Source organism: Mustela putorius, unplaced genomic scaffold, assembly GCF_011764305.1.
Source record: "Mustela putorius furo isolate JIRA1106 unplaced genomic scaffold, ASM1176430v1.1 tig00003834_pilon_pilon_pilon, whole genome shotgun sequence".
NCBI lineage: Eukaryota > Metazoa > Chordata > Mammalia > Carnivora > Mustelidae > Mustela > Mustela putorius.
This window is the reverse complement of record NW_025421987.1, coordinates 85,000,710-85,015,617: the sequence shown is the minus strand read 5'-3', so window position 1 is coordinate 85,015,617 and position 14,908 is coordinate 85,000,710. Positions and strand designations below refer to the sequence as shown.

The following is a 14,908-nucleotide window of genomic DNA, read 5'->3' as shown; positions in this document are numbered from 1 at the left end:
ATGATCTCAGGGTCCTGGGATCGAGTCCCGCATCGGGCTCTCTGCTTGGCAGGGAGCCTGCTTCCCCCTCTCTCTCTCTCTGCCTGCCTCTCTGCCTACTTGTGATTTCTCTCTGTCAAATAAATAAATAAAATCTTTAAAAAAAAAAAGAATAGCAGCATCTTGAAGATGACTCTCCAGTATGTCCTGTGGACCTTGGTCTGAATGGCCATATTGTAACCAGTGACACTTTTTTTTTTAATATTAGATTAATTCGAAAAAAGAAACCAGTGGTTCACAGAAGAAATCACAAGACAAAGGTCCTAAAACAGGATCAGTAAAGAAGGAGAAAGCAGTGAAGCCAGAGGAAGGTAATGACCTTTTATGAGATTTTAGATTTGTCATTAAAGTTTATCGGAAAGTATGCCATGTGGTAATTCATAATGTTTGACAGTATTGTGTGTTGTGGAGCCTCTGGCCTTGTGTTTCTGGAATAATAAATTATTGTATAATGGGAGATCATGAGGCCCCTTCTGTTTGCTTAAACAGACCAAAGCAGTTAAGAATGACCTTTATTTAATATTTTGCCTTCTCTATGCACTGTGGGTTGTGTCTGTGATCATAGCTGAGTCATCTTGAGTAAGGAGAAATGGCATGATGGTTAGAGGTACACCCATCCTCCTGTGATTCACCTGTGCTCTTTATTTATTTTTTTTTTTAAAAGATTTTATTTCAGAGAGAGAGAGCAAGCATGGGCAGGGTGGGGAGTGCCCCTCACCTCTGCTGTTTAAACATCATGCCTTTGGCTTAGGTCATGATCCCGGAGTCCTGGAATCAAGCCCCGAATCAGGCTTCCTGCTCAGTGGGGAGTTTGCTACTGCCACTCCCTCTGCCCTCCATCCCCCTCGCCCCCCCCTGCCCCCCTCTGCCCCCCCATGCTCTCTCTCTCAAATAAATAAATAAAATCTTAAAAAACAAAAGTCAGTGCCAGTCTATGGCTGGTTTAGTCACTAGAGCAAGCGACCCTTGTGAGTTCAAGCCCCATGTCAGGTGTAGAGATCATTTAAAAATAAAAATCTTGAAGCACCTGGGTGGCTCAGTGGGTTAAGCCTCTGCCTTTGGCTCTGGTCATGGTCTCAGGGACCTGGGATGGAGCCCCGCATTGGGCTCTCTGTTCAGCAGGGAACCTGCTTCCCACCCCCCGCCTACTTGTGATCTCTCTCTGTCAAATAAATAAATAAAATCTTTACAAAATAAAAGTAAATAAAAAAATTAAAATCTTAAAAATAAAATAAAAGTCAGTGCCAGTCCAGGCAGAGATGTTCCGGCACCAGCAGTGCCTCCATCTTCAGTAGCTCCCCTGTTAGAATGATACCCTCCTGGCTTTTTCTGATGAGGCTTCAGCTTACAGCACAGCTTTTTACTGCTTGGCTTTCACTGGCCAGAGGTCTGGCTCCAGGTTTCTTAAATCCTTTATCTTATCAACTAAAGCAAATATTGAGACTTAGGAAAACTATTTATAATGCCTCAGGCATTTTCACCTTTGTGAATTTTCGGCTGCACTTATCAGTTTCCTGGAGGGAAAGAACAAAGAGCACAGCCCTGTGGTGAAACTCTTTTGTGAGGTCACCTCACATTAGGAATCCGGACTTTGGCCCAGGGCCTATCTTCAGTTCCTATTCTTGAAACCACACAAATGTTTGGTGGGAGCAGTTGACCCTCCTGATTTAGCCGCTTCTCTCCTTCCTTTCCGCCACTCCCCTTCCTTTCCATAAACCCGGCAGGAGATTCTGAATTGGGTGTGATTTGAGATACCTGTACACTGGCAAAACAGCCCAGAAGGCTGAGTCATCTAAGTCCCTGGCATCAGTAGTAGAACCCTGAGGGAACGTTTGTTCTCATCCACAGAGCCCCTGACCTGGATACTCAAAAGTCTTCATGTCCTCCAGGCACGTGAAGCTTGTTCCAAGATAATTGGACATTGCCCGTGATACAGAGACTCTGGCTTTTTGGAGGGCTGTTTCTCTGTTAGTCCATCAGCCTAAGTCACCTGACTACCCCCCCCAACCCAGGGAGCTCTCGGGAGGTACCCATTTGAGCCTCTCTCTCCTCTTCAGCCAGTCACGATGGCCTGAATTTACCTCCAAACCTCCAACCCCAGGGCCACGACCCTGGTTCTAGCCCCACCATCGTGCAGCTAGAGTGTTAGAGATGCATCTTTTTAAATCTGTCCCCCATGCAGACAGCTGAGAGGTCTAGTTAAAAACGGGAGACCCACCAACTCACTTTCCCATGGGAAGTCTTTCAGGGCCTCCCATTTCACAGCAGCGTTTCCTCATCTTGGTCCTAATAGCGCACATGTAGAAAATGCCATTAGTGTACGGGGCACTGGGACGCGTGGACGAGACTTCTCCGACCATCCAGAGATCTGTAGTCTGGGATTCAAACCTTCGCACACGCGTAGTCCATTCTCCTAAGAAGTTCTTGTCTGAAGGATGAAGTTTAGATGCCGTTGTCCTCTGACCACAGCCTCTGTAGTCAACCGTGTCTCCTGCCGCCTGTTAGGTGCACTTACTACTGGTCCGGCCTTGCTGAATTGGCTGGCTGTTTTCCCACTTCTGGGGCAGTGCCCACCTTTTCCCCACCGGGTCAGAGCTGGCATACCTTTTGAGACCATAGAGAGAGCAGAAAGTTTTTCTGAAACTGCTCCCCCAAGAGGTTAGGTACTACTGGGTGTTCCCATGCTGTCTTGCATACATCTCCAGCATTGCATTTTAGCATATTTTATTGCCATTATGTGTTTTTTTTTGTTTTGTTTTTTTGTTTTTTTGCCATTATGTGTTTGTTTTATCTGTGTGTCCTGCCGGACTGCGGAAGGACACTCCACCAGACCTTAAGGGCAGGGACATGGTCTTAACGGTCTTTGCTGCTGCTTCAGGGCCTCATCCTGGGCCCAGGGCATAGTGGTGCTTAGTAAATGTTCAGTGGAAGAATATTCTAGCAAGGATAAAAGAATTCTAATATAGACCCATGTGAAACTATAGGTTTTCTTTGATTTTGCGCTTCTGTAGGTGACTTAGTTTTGGAAAAGTAGCTCTTTCCTGCTGAGTTCATGTTTCTGTTTTGTTTTTTCCTTACCTAGGGCAGCTGGTGCAACTGGAAGAGAAGGGGCAGGGTTCAGTGCCCTGGTCAGTGTATGGTGTCTATATCCAGGCCGCGGGGGGCCCCTTGGCTTTCCTGGTCATCATATCCCTTTTCATGCTGAATGTGGGCAGCACCGCCTTCAGCAATTGGTGGTTGAGTTACTGGATCAAACAAGGAAGTGGGGTAAGGTTCCTTGTTAATAGGAAAATTATATGTCTCGGGATGTGGCTGTTCCTTTGTATTCTCTGCCTCTTCTTGGGGAAACTGCTCTAATTTTGGCTGGAAAGAACTCATGAGTGAGGATTACCCAGGATGAAAAAATGAGCCCCTCATGTGGCCTCACAGGATAGTTGATCCCTGACCAATTCACGTTAGCAGCAGGACACCTGCAGGCCATCTGCCCTCCTCCACTAGAAAAAAGAGAAGTGGAGGGGCAAAGCCTGCCTTGCATTCACCACAGCCAGGCCCCACTGCCATTATCCTGCCCCTCCTTGGAGCTGAGAATGACCCTGAGAAGGAGTTCTTGGCTGTCCTTAGGAGTCCTGCCTCACAGAGCCTTGCCTCCAAACAGAACACCACAGTGACACATGGGAACAAGACATCTGTGAGCGGCAGCATGAAGGACAACCCTCGCATGCAGTACTATGCCAGCATCTATGCCCTCTCCATGGTCGTCATGCTGATCCTGAAAGCCATTCGAGGAGTTGTCTTCGTCAAGGTATGCAGCGGTGGCTTCTCTGTCTACTCTCCCTAGTGACTGTGGTCAGCTTCTCTCAGATTAATTCAGAGCAGGGAAGCCCCTCTGAAGCAGGGCAGCCCTAGCTGAAGTGACCTGTATCCCTTTAGCCTCAGCCTCTTCTGAGTCCCCACCTCTTGCTTCTGTGACCATTTGCCCTTCTCCAGCTTTGCAAGGGCATGTCCCCTGGAGCTGTGACCTGGATAGACAGGAGCTGAGTCTGGAGAGTCCCTGGGTCACTGGGCCCTGATCACTTTGTCCTCTACTCCTCAGGGCACACTGCGAGCCTCCTCCCGGCTACATGACGAACTTTTCCGAAGGATCCTTCGAAGCCCTATGAAATTTTTTGACACCACCCCCACGGGGAGGATTCTCAACAGGTTTTCCAAAGACATGGATGAAGGTATTTCTCATGGCTTCATTTGTGTGCTGGGCCACAAGCTGTAGCTCCCTGTGCTCTGCAGCTTTCTAGATGACCCTCCAGGCATGCCCATCTGTCCATCCTTACGTTCTGCTGGGGGCCACACCAGGACCAGTTTAGTTTTAGACTTTTCTCCAGGTTGCAGCTTGTACTTGGGCTAAGGACCCACTTGATTTTCACCTGTCATCTAAGTTCTCATCTGACCTCACTTAAGCCGAAAACAAGTCGAGGCTGGAGTTGGCATAAATACTTTGTATGGGAGGATCTGAGATTCCAAAACATGTTTACTTTGGGGGTAGCACGTTGGTTCCTGGACACTTACAACCTCTGGCAGGTTTTCTGGGTGCCGCATGGGCTGTGCCAGCACCAGAACTCAGCTCCCTCTCATAGCCCAGAATAATAGTGATGGCCCCTGACATTTACCGTAGGCTTCCTGTGTAACCAGCCGTATGCCAGAGGTTCTAGATACATTATCCTCATCCTCACCAGAGCCCTGTGGGATGGGTATTGATTGACCCACTGAATACAGGGGAAAGTTTATGTCCAGAAAGATTAAATAACCTGCCCAAAAGTACACAGCTATTAGATAACAAAACTGGGAACTGAGCCCAGATCTTTTCAGCCTCAAGGTAATGCTTTTAGCTATCACCCGTGGGCTGCCTCCAGGGGCATTTGTTTAGATGCTGATAAAGCCAGTGTAAAGCTGTGGCCGGAGGTAACAAGGGATCAGAACCATCACTGATCTACAGAACTAATGTGTACACACACACAGGCACTCAAATAAATGGAGAAAAGGTGGAAAGAAAAAAATCGGTACTAAGGACATGTCTGAGATTTTCATGAAGATACTTCAGCCAAAAAAAAAAAAAAAAAAGGCAGGGGGAGGTGGGGAGTGAGGAGATAGTCCAGAGGAAATGAAGAAAATGTTCGTAACTTTTGAAGGTTCTACGCTCTTCTTTTGATTTTTGTGTATGCTTAAATTTTTCCATAGTAAAAACTTTCTCAAGTGTTACAGCAGTTTATTGGTATTGATAAGACTAAAAATTGTGTTTCCTTCTTGCATATTTATTTTCCAAATATTTTACAACAAACATATATTACTTTTAAAGAGAAAATCGTTTAAAGGGGTTGGGTTGCCTCCTACTAACCCAGGAGAGGGCCTGGGGAGAAAGATCATTTAGATTTCCTTGGGACAAGAAGAATTAGATCAACCAGATTTTTCTCTGCTTTGAAAGACAACACATACAGTTCAGATAGTTTGTGGATCCTCTTTGTGTTTTTTAAAAACTGCAGTCTCATTTTTCCTGTGTGTAGATCCCAGCTGTCTGACATTTGTTCCCTTGTTGTCTCCCCAGTCGATGTACGCCTGCCGTTCCAGGCCGAGATGTTCATCCAGAATGTCATCCTTGTGTTCTTCTGTGTTGGAATGATCGCTGGGGTTTTCCCGTGGTTCCTGGTGGCGGTGGGGCCCCTCTTTATCCTCTTCTCAGTTCTGCACATTGTTTCCAGGTAAACAAGAGATGTTCATGTCTTCCAGGGATGAAGCCAGGGTTGTCTGTCTACCGCTGTGACTCAGAACTCATTCTCTCTCTAGGGTCCTGATTCGAGAGCTGAAACGTCTAGACAATATCACACAGTCCCCCTTCCTCTCCCACATCACATCCAGCATACAGGGCCTTGCCACCATCCATGCCTACAACAAAGGGCAGGAATTTCTGCACAGGTAAGTGCTGATGGCGGCCGGAGGGTGCAAAGGGGAGTCAGCATCCCAGCATTGAATAAGTCTAAGAGGCCCTATAAGGCCAGAGTTGGAGATTGTAAAGCTCATTACTGAGAGTATTATTGGTACAATAGTCTCTAGCTAAAATTCACTCACTTGCTGGAACTCCTTTCTAAGCAAATGAGAAGACAAAAACATAGGTTTGGAGTCTAGTGGCTTTGGGCTCCAAATGGCATGTTTGAAGGAGGTTTTCTTTTCTTTTCTTTCTTTTTTTTTTTTTGGAACAGTGATGGTCATTGACATTAGACTGATATTTTAGCTCCTGAATATTATTTAGTTGAGACATTTATGTACATAGTCATTATGGAGATTTGTATTAACAAGATTGGAACTAACTTAAATGTCCTTCCAGAGAGAGCTGGGTATATAAGCTCTGGTCCACCCATATAGAATATTACGTGGACCTTTAAAAGAATGAGATGGGCCTGGCTGGGTGGCTCAGTGGGTTAAGCATCTGACTCTTGATTTCGGCTCGGGTCAAAATCTCAGGGTTGTGAGATCGAGCCCTGCATTGATTGGGCTCTGCTCAATGGGGAATCTGCTGGAGATTCTCTCCCTCTCACTGCCCCGACCCATCACTCGTGCGCACACTTTCTCTCTCAAATAGGTAGATCTTAAAAAAGAATGGGACAGTTCTATAGGTACTGATAAGGAACGATCTCTAAAATACATTTGTGAAAGAGCAAGGTACAAAGTGTGTTTATGTCATCACACTTTACCATACCACACACATACCATATGTGGTATATTCCCTTTTACGTATGTGTTTGTACCTATAACATTTAGAACATGTCTGAAAGGATATGCAGGAAGTACTAGTTGCCGCTGGAGAGGGGAACTGAATAGCTCCATGGGCAGGATGGAAACTGACTTCTCTTGGTAAAACTTTTTATGCCATATAGATATTCTATCCTATGTATATATTATCTATTCCAAAAGCTAATTCATGTCTGTTCCAAAAATTAAGTAATTAATTTTAAAAAGAAAATCTAGAATAGAAAGTTTAGTTTAGGGGTGCCTGGGTAGCTCAGTCGGTTGAGTGTCTGACTCTTGATTTTGGCTGAGGTCATAATCTTGAGACCAAGTCCCACGTCTGGCTCTTTGCTGGGCCTAGAGCCTGGTTGGGATTCTCTCTCCCTCTCCCTCTGTCCCTCCTCCCCAACCCCAACTTGCTCTCTTAATCTCCCCTTCCCCCCCAAAAAAAGCCTCAAAAGTTGAAAATAGAGTTACCGTATGACTCAGCAATTTCTTTACTGGGTATTTACCCCAAAGATACAAATATAGTATTCTGAAGGGGCACCTGCACCCCAATGTTTATAGCAGCACTGTCCACAATAGCCAAACTATGGAAAGAGCCCAGATGTCTATTGAGAGATGAATGGATCAAGAAGATGTGGTATATATATACATATACAATGGAATATTACTCAGCCATCAAAAAAGGAAAAGAAATCTTGCCATTTGCAACGACATGGATGGAACTAGAGGGTATTATGCTAAATGAAATAAATCAGTCAGAGAAAGACAATTATATTTCACTTGTATGTGGAATTTAAGAAATAAGACAGATGCATATAGGGGAAGAGCGGAAAAAATAAAACAAGGTGAAATCAGAGAGGGAGACAAACCATGAGAGATGTTTTTTTTTTTTAAGATTTTTATTTAACACACCCAGAGAGATCATAAGTAGGCAGAGAGGCAGGTGGGGGGCGGGGGGAAGTAGGCTCCTAGCTGAGCAGAGAGCCTGATACGGGGCTCCATCCCAGGACCTTGAGACCATGACCTGAGCTGAAGGCAGAGGCTTAACCCTCTGAGCCACCCAGGCGCCCCACCATGAAAGACTCTCAACCATAGGAGACAAACTGAGGGGAGGGGTTGGGGTAACAGGGTGATGGGCGTTAAGTTAAGGAAGGCATATGATGTAATGAGCACTGGATGTTATACGTAACTGATGAATCACTGAACTCTGCCTCTGAAACTAATGCATTTATATTAATAATCAAATTTAAATTAAAAAGTTCAGGTTAAATGACTCAGAAAAATAATCCTCGCTTTAAGAGAAGAACAGTAAAATAGACTCCATGCATGTGTATGTACACACACACATATATTTAAGTGTATTGGAAAAAATGCTGGGAGAAGATGTGGCAGACTGTTAACCCTGAGTGGTGAGAATACTATATTTTCTTTACTGCATTTCCTAAATTTTCTCCAAATATCTTATATAAAGAGGAAGAGAGGTTTTTTGTTTTTTGTTTTTTGTTTTTAAACAAAATGCATTTGCCTGGCAGGACTTCCTGCTCTGGGGTTCTAACTATATGTGTATGTGACACCCAGGCCTTTGGATGGGGTCTGATCCACTCTCTAGGACCCCTGGTGACAGTCGTGTCTCCCTCCTTCAGTGGCAGAGGCTATCCAGGTCTTTTTGCTGTGGTTCTGTGCTCCACAGCCTTGGAAACAAGTACCGTTTTGCCCAACAACAGTGCATCAGCAGACGTTTTCCACTTTGCCATTTTCAGTCTTCAAGTTTATCTTCCAGGTCTGAGGGCATTTCTGCAGTTTGCCTGTGTAGCCTGTCTCCTTGAGGAAGGAACCCCTGACCTAAGACATTTTTCTAAAGCTTAGCCAGCCTCTTATTTGGTCTCCTTTCCCTGTGCATTTATTCTGTCATTAACATGTTTTTCCCTAACATCTTGGAACATGTTTCTTTGAAGGGGTAAAACTAGAAAACCCCGGGGCGCCTGGGTGGCTCAGTGGGTTAGGCCACTGCCTTCGGCTCAGGTCATGATCTCAGGGTCCTGGGATCGAGTCCCACATCAGGCTCTCTGCTCAGCGGGGAGCCTGCTTCCTCCTCTCTCTCTCTCTGCCTGCCTCTCCGACTACTTGTGATTTCTCTCTGTCAAATAAATAAATAAAATCTTTAAAAAAAAAAAAAAAACTAGAAAACCCCAAGTCGTTCCTGTGTTCGGAGCCTGGAATACTCTGTAATCCTTTGATTTCCGTATCCTCCTCCTAATGACAGACAGGAAGTACTCACAGGTTGTCCCTCCGTCCGTAATTCCCACCAGAGCTGTGACGTCACCCGCTCTCAGGGTGCTGTGGTACTTTGTTTCCCTGTCAGGTGTTCTGTCGCCCTCACAGGTACCAGGAGCTCCTGGATAACAACCAAGGTCCTTTTTTCCTGTTCACGTGTGCAATGCGGTGGCTGGCTGTGCGGCTGGACCTGATCAGCATTGCCCTGATCACCACCACCGGGCTGATGATCGTTCTTATGCATGGGCAGATTCCCCCCGCCTACTCTGGTCTTGCCATCTCCTATGCCGTCCAGGTCAGTCTCGGGGTGGAACTTATGCTCACTGGAGTCCTGTGCTGGCCTAGGAGAGGCATGGTAGGGGGTTCTGCCTTAGCCTTTGAGACTCCTAGAGCTTCTGCCCACCTGCCTTCTTAGTGACAGCCTGGACTTGGCCGGGGCGGGGAAGATGGGAGAGAGGTATGAGTGGTATATAGGAACAAAGGGATTTAAGTCGGTTACACATGTTTAAGAAATAGGTGCCATTTATTTAGAAATAAACACAATTTTGAAAATGGTTTTTTAATTACAGGTTTCTGTGTTCACCACCCTCTCATCTCTGGCCTCTTCCTTGTCTTCTTAGAAATACTGTGTTCTCATTATGCTTCTTAAATGCATTTTATTTTCAGGCCCCAGATTTTCCCAAAACTGTTACGTATGTAGACCTGGCTGCTAAGGATGGTTTATGGGTATTTCTTTAAATAGCTCAGAAAACAGTTGAGAACTTGAGCACTAAGTATTTGAAGATGTTAAGGAATTATTACTAATTTTTAAGATGTCATCATGGTATTGGACAATGGTATTATGTTTTTAAAGAGTCTTTATATGTTAGAAGGATGCAAGCTAAAATATTTAAGGTTGAAAGGATAGGATGTCTAGGATCTGCTTTCCCATGATGTAGAGGGGTGGTGTGCTATAGACGAAACAATATTGTCTCTAAGTTGACAGGTTATTAAGGTCATGCAGTTCATTATACTGTCCTTTTGACTGCTGTATATGTCTGACATTTTTCCATATTAGAAAGACCAAAACAAGTAAGTAGGCAAAGAAAACCAAGAAGAGTTCATGTATCTTTGCAGATTCCCAAAGATGTCTGTCCAAGTTATATAGAATTACTTGATCACTGGAAAGGGAAGGATATGTGTTCTCTGTAGTGGGGTTCAGGGTCCTCAGTCTGAGATGCCCTACTAGTGAAATCTACATTTCACTAGTTGGTCATCTCTCCATTAGTTGTGGCTGCCCGAGCAGGTGTGGGCTGCTCAGAAGGAAGCCCAGAAGTTGTTCGGCTGCAGATGTGTGTGCTGGAAGTATAAAGATGGATGGAAAGCCCTCAGAGGCGGGGGGGGGGGGGGGGTCAGTGCCAGCAGTCCCACAATGCCACCTGCCTTCACTGAGAATTGCTGTTGATTGGGGGAAAATGGCCATTGTGTTAAACATTTTGAGAATGACTCAGTCTGTTCAACTAGCTGCTGCAGGTGCCCGGCTCGTTTGGGTATTGAGCTGTAATCCCCTAGGTGGAAGGGGTTTTCTAGCATTGGCCTGACATGTATTCATAATGAATTCCTTCCTGGATTTTGCTTTCCATTATCAGTTAACCGGGCTGTTCCAGTTCACTGTCAGACTGGCATCTGAGACAGAAGCCCGCTTCACCTCAGTGGAGAGGATCAACCACTACATCAAGGTCAGGATGCGAGAGCCTTTTACTGTGATCTTGATCCTTTGAGGGGTCCTTTTACCCTTTTGCTGCCTCAGGTGGAGTGCAAGGAGGATGCTTGTTTTCTCACAGGCGAGCACCAGCAGTCTCTTCAGCCTGTGTGCAATGGAGAAGAGATTATCTTAAGACTTTCTAAATGTTTTTATGAATTGTGTCTAAGAATGTAGTTCATTTTCTTTATGCCCTATAAAACCATGTAGTTTTTAAAATCTTATTCTAGTTCACTTGTTCTTTTTTTTCTTTTTGAAGATTTTATTTATTCATTTGAGAGACAGAGAGCACATAAGCTGGAGGAGAGGCAGAGGGAGAAGCAGATTCCCCACTGAGCGGGAAGCCCAGTGCGGGACTCCACCCCAGAACCCGGGATCATGACTTAAGCCAATGGCAGGCGCTTAACAGACTGAGCCCCCAAGGGCCCCTAGTTCACTTGTCCTTAACCAAGGATGGCTGTCGGTATCCCCCACTGAACTCTAGGTAGAGACAGACGCGGGCCTCATCTCTGGAGATCTGATACCGTCAATTTGATCTGATACCATCGACCCAGGCATCTGACGTTTTGGAAGCTCCATGGCCAATTCTGAACTGCATTCCTGGTTCAGAAACCAGCTAATTTCATTGATACTGAGATGAACTGACTTTTCCCACCTTCCCTCGGTAACCCTTCGGTGCCACCTCAGGACAGCACCTTGCGGGCAGGTCATGTCCTAGCTGGGACACTGAAAGTGGTTTTCTGAAGAAAGAAACAGAGTCACAAGGGTAACTCAGTTCAGAGCAGTTACATATTCTGTGAACTGCCGAAAGACTTATCAGCATTTAGATTATGGTTTATGTGAGAAGAATATATCCCAATTTCCAAATAATTGACTTAGCGACATCGTTTTGAAAAACTACCCTTTCCGCTGAGAACTAGCATATCATTTAAACTGCATTTTCCAGCAGACATGCTTCCCTGAACTGTTTTGACAATGATCCTCATTAATTGTAAGACATTGCTTAAACTTACGAATTTTTCTTAGTCTCAGAAAGAATGACACATAGCTATCCATGGCAGACAGATATCTGCTAATAGCTGTTCCTTTTATTTTATTTTTATTTTATTTTATTTTATTTATTATCCATGGGCTTCTTTGCCCAGTGCCCATGTCTGTAGACAGTATGTGGGTGTATCTGTGGGTATGTAGTGTTTGATTTAATATTGCTATTGGTGAGAGTCTCTTGCTAAAGAGGTCAGGGTGATGGTCAGCTGTAGCAGAGGGGACCCTGCACAAACCAGTCACATTTCTGAGGACTGGCTCTCACCGCCAGTGCCCAACCTGGATGCCTCTGCCAACATGAAGCCCTTCCAGTTTGGAGTTCATGACGTCAGTCTCCACCCACCCTCCTGCCCTGTCCCACACCCCCACCCCTTCCAGAGCTCCACCACCAGTGGCTTTCACTGCCCTAGGAAGCTGTAAGGTCCCGTGATTAGTTGCCAGAGAATTTTCAAACATTGCAAGATGGGACTGTTGGTAACAAAAACTACCCAAGCAGTCACATCGAACACAACATTTTAAAAGCTAAATGGATTTCCACGATTCTCTAATCTGGTCCCCATGACTTACAGATGAGAAACTAAGACCTAGAGTGAAGAAGTGATCTGTCCAGAACACACAGTGATTGGTGGCAGACTGGGCTTCGAGCCCATGTCTCCTGGGGTGACTGACATGTCAGAATGCCAGGATCTGATGAAATGTTCAGTAATTAGTAGTTTCCTTCCTTTGGGTTTTGGGTTTAGGCCATTGGCTTTCAAATGGTGGAATCTTGTCTCAAGTAGAGTATTCTGAAAGAATTCCAATAAAAAAGCGGTCTGTTTGAGGAGCTGTGGAAGGCCTCATGCCACACCCTTGGCCTCCAAGACCATAGTTTTGTGGAGAAATTCTGTAAGACAGAAGACAGCTGGAAGGCCACTGCCCTCCCCAAGATGCTGCTTAGCTGTCACTGTAAACTGCAAAGTGTAGTTAGTCGCCATTGCACTCTGTGTGGTTTAGTGGTGATAAGCATTTACTGCCAAGGGCATCTTCCGTGGGAAGGAAAGAGGGTAGTGGCTGCTTCTGTGTGGCTGCTGTGGCTGTCTGGGTGTTACTTCTCTTTGAAAGCCTTGCAGCTCCTACAGAATCTGGTCAGTCTGACCCAGCCACTTCTGTCTCCCCAGACTCTCTCTTTGGAAGCACCTGCCAGGATTAAGAACAAGGCTCCCTCCCCTGACTGGCCCCAGGAAGGAGAGGTGAGCTTTGAGAATGCAGAAATGAGGTACCAAGAAAATCTCCCTCTGGTTCTGAAGAAAGTATCCTTCACAATCAAACCCAAGGAGAAGATTGGCATCGTGGGGCGGACCGGATCAGGTAAGAGTGTGCCAAGGCCTCTGGAGAAATATTGGAACCTATCAGAGTTGAGCGTGGGGCCCATGATTTACTGTTTATTGAATATCCCTCTCATGCCTTCAAATCAGCCCCATGTTAATGAGTGATGGCTAAGGTCTCCCTGAAGCCAATTTTTTCAGTGTATTCTCAACCCTGCCTTTGTTACACTTAGTGCTATTTCTGGTCATAAAAGTATACATTCTCAATGCAAAATAATTGGAGTATATAGCGAAGGACAAAAGGGGAAAAGCACCCATAACTCCACTACCCAGAGATAGTTGCTGTTAATATTTTCTGGTGGGTATCTTGTCAGATATCTTGTATCTTTTTTAATTCTATAAAAGAATTTTTTTTTAAATTTTATTGATTTATTTGGAAGAGAGCGACAGCACAGGCAGGGGGAGGGACAGTGGGACAGGGAGAAGCAGACTCCCTGCTGAGATCCTCCCAGATCCTGAGATAATGACCTCATCCAACAGTAGCCACCTACACAACTGAGCCAGATGTGCTCCTTGTCAGACTTTTTCTGTCAACAAATATGTTTACAAAAATGGGGTCATTTTACACACACTGTCTCATGGCCTGCCTTTAAATCTACCAAATATTTTTCCATGTCAATTAATAGCCTGTGACATGAATTCTATGCAGCGATATAAAATTCCATTTTATGAGGTACCACAATTTTTATTTAACCAATCTCCAGTTGTATGGCACTGAGGTTGTCATGTTTTCACTATTACAAGTAGTACTGCAGTGAATATCCTTATTTCTGTGAGGTCAAAACACACGAAAGATGTAAGTCGCCTGTGACATAATGCCAGTGTTGCCTTGTATTTATCGGACACTACTGTAGCTCTAAAAAGGAACCTGTGTTCTTTGAAGACAGAAATTATTTTCTTGATCTGACATCAGTTGCAAAGAAGTAGAGAATTGGCTCTCATTTTAGGCGTTCTACTTTGCACTTAAGAATCCTATTACTTCTATGCTCTTTAGATTTCTAGGGTCAGGATTTGAGTAATTCATTTCCTTCCCTCTTTCCTTCCCAAATAACATTTCAAAGACTGAGGCTTGTTTTCATTTACTGACCACTTCACCTGGTATAAGAAGTCTCTCTGGTTCACTTCTCATCAGCTTTTGGGGCTCATTGCTTCCTTGTCAAAACTCTTCTAGCATTGTTTCTTACCATTAAAAATAAAACCAAACCTCTTGTATCTTTTCTGGCCAGTTTAAAGAACCTGCTAAGCTATTGGGTATTTACCCTAAAGATACAAATGTAGTGATCCAAAGGGACACATGCACCCGAATGTTTATAGCAGCAATGTCCACAATAGCCAAACTATGGAAAGAACCTAGATGTCCATCAACAGATGAATGGATCAAGAAGATGTGGTATATATACACAATGGAATACTATGCAGCCATCAAAAGAAATGAAATCTTGCCATTTGCAACAACATGGATGGAACTAGAGCGTATCATGCTTAGCGAAATAAGTCAAGCAGAGAAAGACAACTATCATATGATCTCCCTGATATGAGGAAGTGGTGATGCAACATGGAGGCTTAAGTGGGTAGAAGAAGAATAAATGAAACAAGATGGGATTGGGAGGGAGACAAACCATAAGTAACTCTTAATCTCACAAAACAAACTGAGGGTTGCCGGGGG

The 14,908-nt window shown here is 44.8% G+C and overlaps 1 protein-coding gene across 6 annotated transcripts in view; it reads left to right on the top strand.

The window, feature by feature from the left end:
• The window catches only part of ABCC5 (ATP binding cassette subfamily C member 5), an 88,045-nt gene that overhangs the window by 55,625 nt on the left and 17,512 nt on the right, over positions 1-14,908 (top strand). For all 6 annotated transcript variants that reach the window (XM_004745106.3, XM_045088675.1, XM_045088676.1 and 3 more), the window contains 9 exons: positions 248-350; positions 3,122-3,306; positions 3,695-3,841; positions 4,133-4,262; positions 5,636-5,789; positions 5,875-6,003; positions 9,202-9,388; positions 10,722-10,811; positions 13,036-13,225. In XM_004745106.3, coding sequence (XP_004745163.1) covers positions 248-350; positions 3,122-3,306; positions 3,695-3,841; positions 4,133-4,262; positions 5,636-5,789; positions 5,875-6,003; positions 9,202-9,388; positions 10,722-10,811; positions 13,036-13,225 — 1,315 coding nt within the window. The remainder of the gene's footprint in view (positions 1-247; positions 351-3,121; positions 3,307-3,694; positions 3,842-4,132; positions 4,263-5,635; positions 5,790-5,874; positions 6,004-9,201; positions 9,389-10,721; positions 10,812-13,035; positions 13,226-14,908) is intronic.